This window comes from Protopterus annectens, chromosome 3.part0 (genome assembly GCF_019279795.1).
Source record: "Protopterus annectens isolate FY-2018-M chromosome 3.part0, PAN1.0, whole genome shotgun sequence".
Taxonomy (NCBI): Eukaryota; Metazoa; Chordata; order Ceratodontiformes; family Protopteridae; genus Protopterus; species Protopterus annectens.
Window position 1 is genome coordinate 531,183,416 of NC_056731.1, and position 2,281 is coordinate 531,185,696.

Genomic DNA, 2,281 nt, shown 5'->3' on the forward strand with positions numbered 1-2,281 from the left:
AATAATAAGGAAGCATGGTGCTTCTACTATTTTTGGTTGGTTCCAAATACCACTGCGTTTGTTTTTGAGGGATTGAGTATATGTTTCTGCCCTATCAGCCATTAGTTGAGGGTTTGAAGGTCATCTTGGAGCACAGTTTGTATAACAGAGTGAAAGTAGTTTGACCTGTAGATGAACATGTCATATGCATACAGAATTAGAGGCATCAGATGTGATCAAATGAGAGTTTGTTGATAAATATGGAAAACAGCAGAGGACTAAAGTGGAATCCTGGGGGAACTCGTTTTATAATGGGAGCTGTTCCAGAAGTGGCAGTCCCTACTTTCATCTTAAAGGATCCGTTGGTGAGGAAATCTACAAACCAAGGCTTTACATCATCAAGGGACACTATGCCAGCACATCCATTCTGTGGCCAATATGTATGGGACTGGGAGTAGATGGGAATAGAGGACATAAAGCATGACAGGGTCTTGAGGTGCATCATAATCCTTACCACCCCCAAACGTGGGTTGGAGAAAGCCTGAGGGAAGCTTGTCAGATTTGGTAGACCTAGTGAACAAATAGGGGCACCTGAGTCAGCTGACAGCCATGGGGGGAATCACATTTCACTATACAGTCAGTCGGATCACCAGTACCACAAGTGATAAAATCACTATTCAGTATAAAACTATTTATTTACAAATATGTAAGACACTTGCACAATATCAATATACTTGGTTAATATTTTTTGACACTGCACTACTTAAAATTTACATTGCAGCTCAAAATGTGGACTAATTAGTCATGTTGCTATGCCTGGGGGAGTTAAAAAAATCATTACAGAAATAACTGTCAAAAGTGCTGCATCTGGATGCCCAGATATAAGAGGAACATACTTGAAGGCATTAACAAGTGAACCAGGTCACAAAGTCAAATACTATTTAAAAGCCTATTAAGACTGACACATTGCAATTCTTTAAGATAACAGCCATCTGATTAGCATTTCTGTCAGCCATATGTAGGTCCGTGTTCTGTTTCAATTCGCTGGTACTTTTAAAGATGCCAGGTGGCATAGCATAAGATACAGTCAATGAATAATCAATTCCAGCACTGAAAAGTTACTATGACATTTAACAAGACAGACAAAATAATAGAAAAAAACAAGCAGGGACATGGATCTAAAATCCACAGACCAAGTCGTGATGCAGGAACACTGTTATCACATAATATTTACTTTCCATCAAGCGAATACAGATGGAAAAGCGAGAGCAAGGAATTCGCTTCAAATCAGTCAGTTGACACTAACTAAAATAATTATGTAGCGCACATCTAACAGCCATCACCTTTTTTTACATTATTAGCCACTTACACAAAATGTATTACATATACTGACAAGACATATATATTTGAAGCACAACGAAAGACACTCCACAACAGCTATTAAACCGTCTCTGAAGCGTCCCAGTTACTGACCCTATGCAGTGTCACCACTCTGTTCACTGGAAGTTGTGTAACTTACACAGTACACTACCTCAAGTATACCGCAACATTACAACGAAAAACACTATCTAACGTCTACCTACTAACTAGCAAACCATACTAACTCTATCTTCCAGTATCATTATTAAAAAAACCTAAATCACAACACTGTCATAATAAAAACTCACCGAGCATCTGTCAATACATCATCCTCCCCAGCCATCTTTTTTTTGTAGGCGTGTTTAATTACGTCACGAAGACGCAATACAGCAAGTGGGCGTGAACTTTGCTTGTCATTTGGGATTGGCTGTCAGTTTGCAGAAAAAGTCCAATCATAAAATAGGAAATCTTCCGAAGTGTACGTGTAGTCAGTGTTTTGAATGCTCGAGTGTTGCGCGTTTTTCTCAACTTTGGCATTCTTCTGTATTATTACAACTGGTGTCAGATAGTTGTTCAAATGATCTTTTAAGTATCATTTTCTAATTGTACTGGAAACTGCAATCTGATTTCGTCAGCTGAGATTTAAAGATGTGCTACCTCTCAACTGTACAGATTTTCGCAGAATGCCCAGACTTTTGCTAACTAATTAACTTTGCAAATAATACTGGATCATATCATTTCATAAAATATTATCTTATTCCTATAAAGTAACTAATTTTAACCATCCTACGAACTTCCTAGTTAAAGTTGTTAGCATGTGTTCCACATTCTACACCTTTGTTCCTTATTATGAGAGGTAGTGGTCATACCTCTCAACCTCTTGGCACAATAAATCTGGACAAAGCAAAAAATGGGGGACAAAGGCCCAAGTTGCTAGAATAAA

The 2,281-nt window shown here is 38.1% G+C and overlaps 1 protein-coding gene across 1 annotated transcript in view; it reads right to left on the minus strand.

Moving 5' to 3' along the window:
* ABHD5 (abhydrolase domain containing 5, lysophosphatidic acid acyltransferase) overlaps positions 1-1,709 on the minus strand; it is a 774,004-nt gene extending 772,295 nt beyond the window's left edge. Inside the window, exon 1 of the mRNA XM_044064943.1 lies at positions 1,647-1,709. Within this exon, the coding sequence (XP_043920878.1) occupies positions 1,647-1,681 (35 nt within the window). The 5' untranslated portion in view covers positions 1,682-1,709. The remainder of the gene's footprint in view (positions 1-1,646) is intronic.
* Positions 1,710-2,281: the final 572 nt, after the last annotated feature.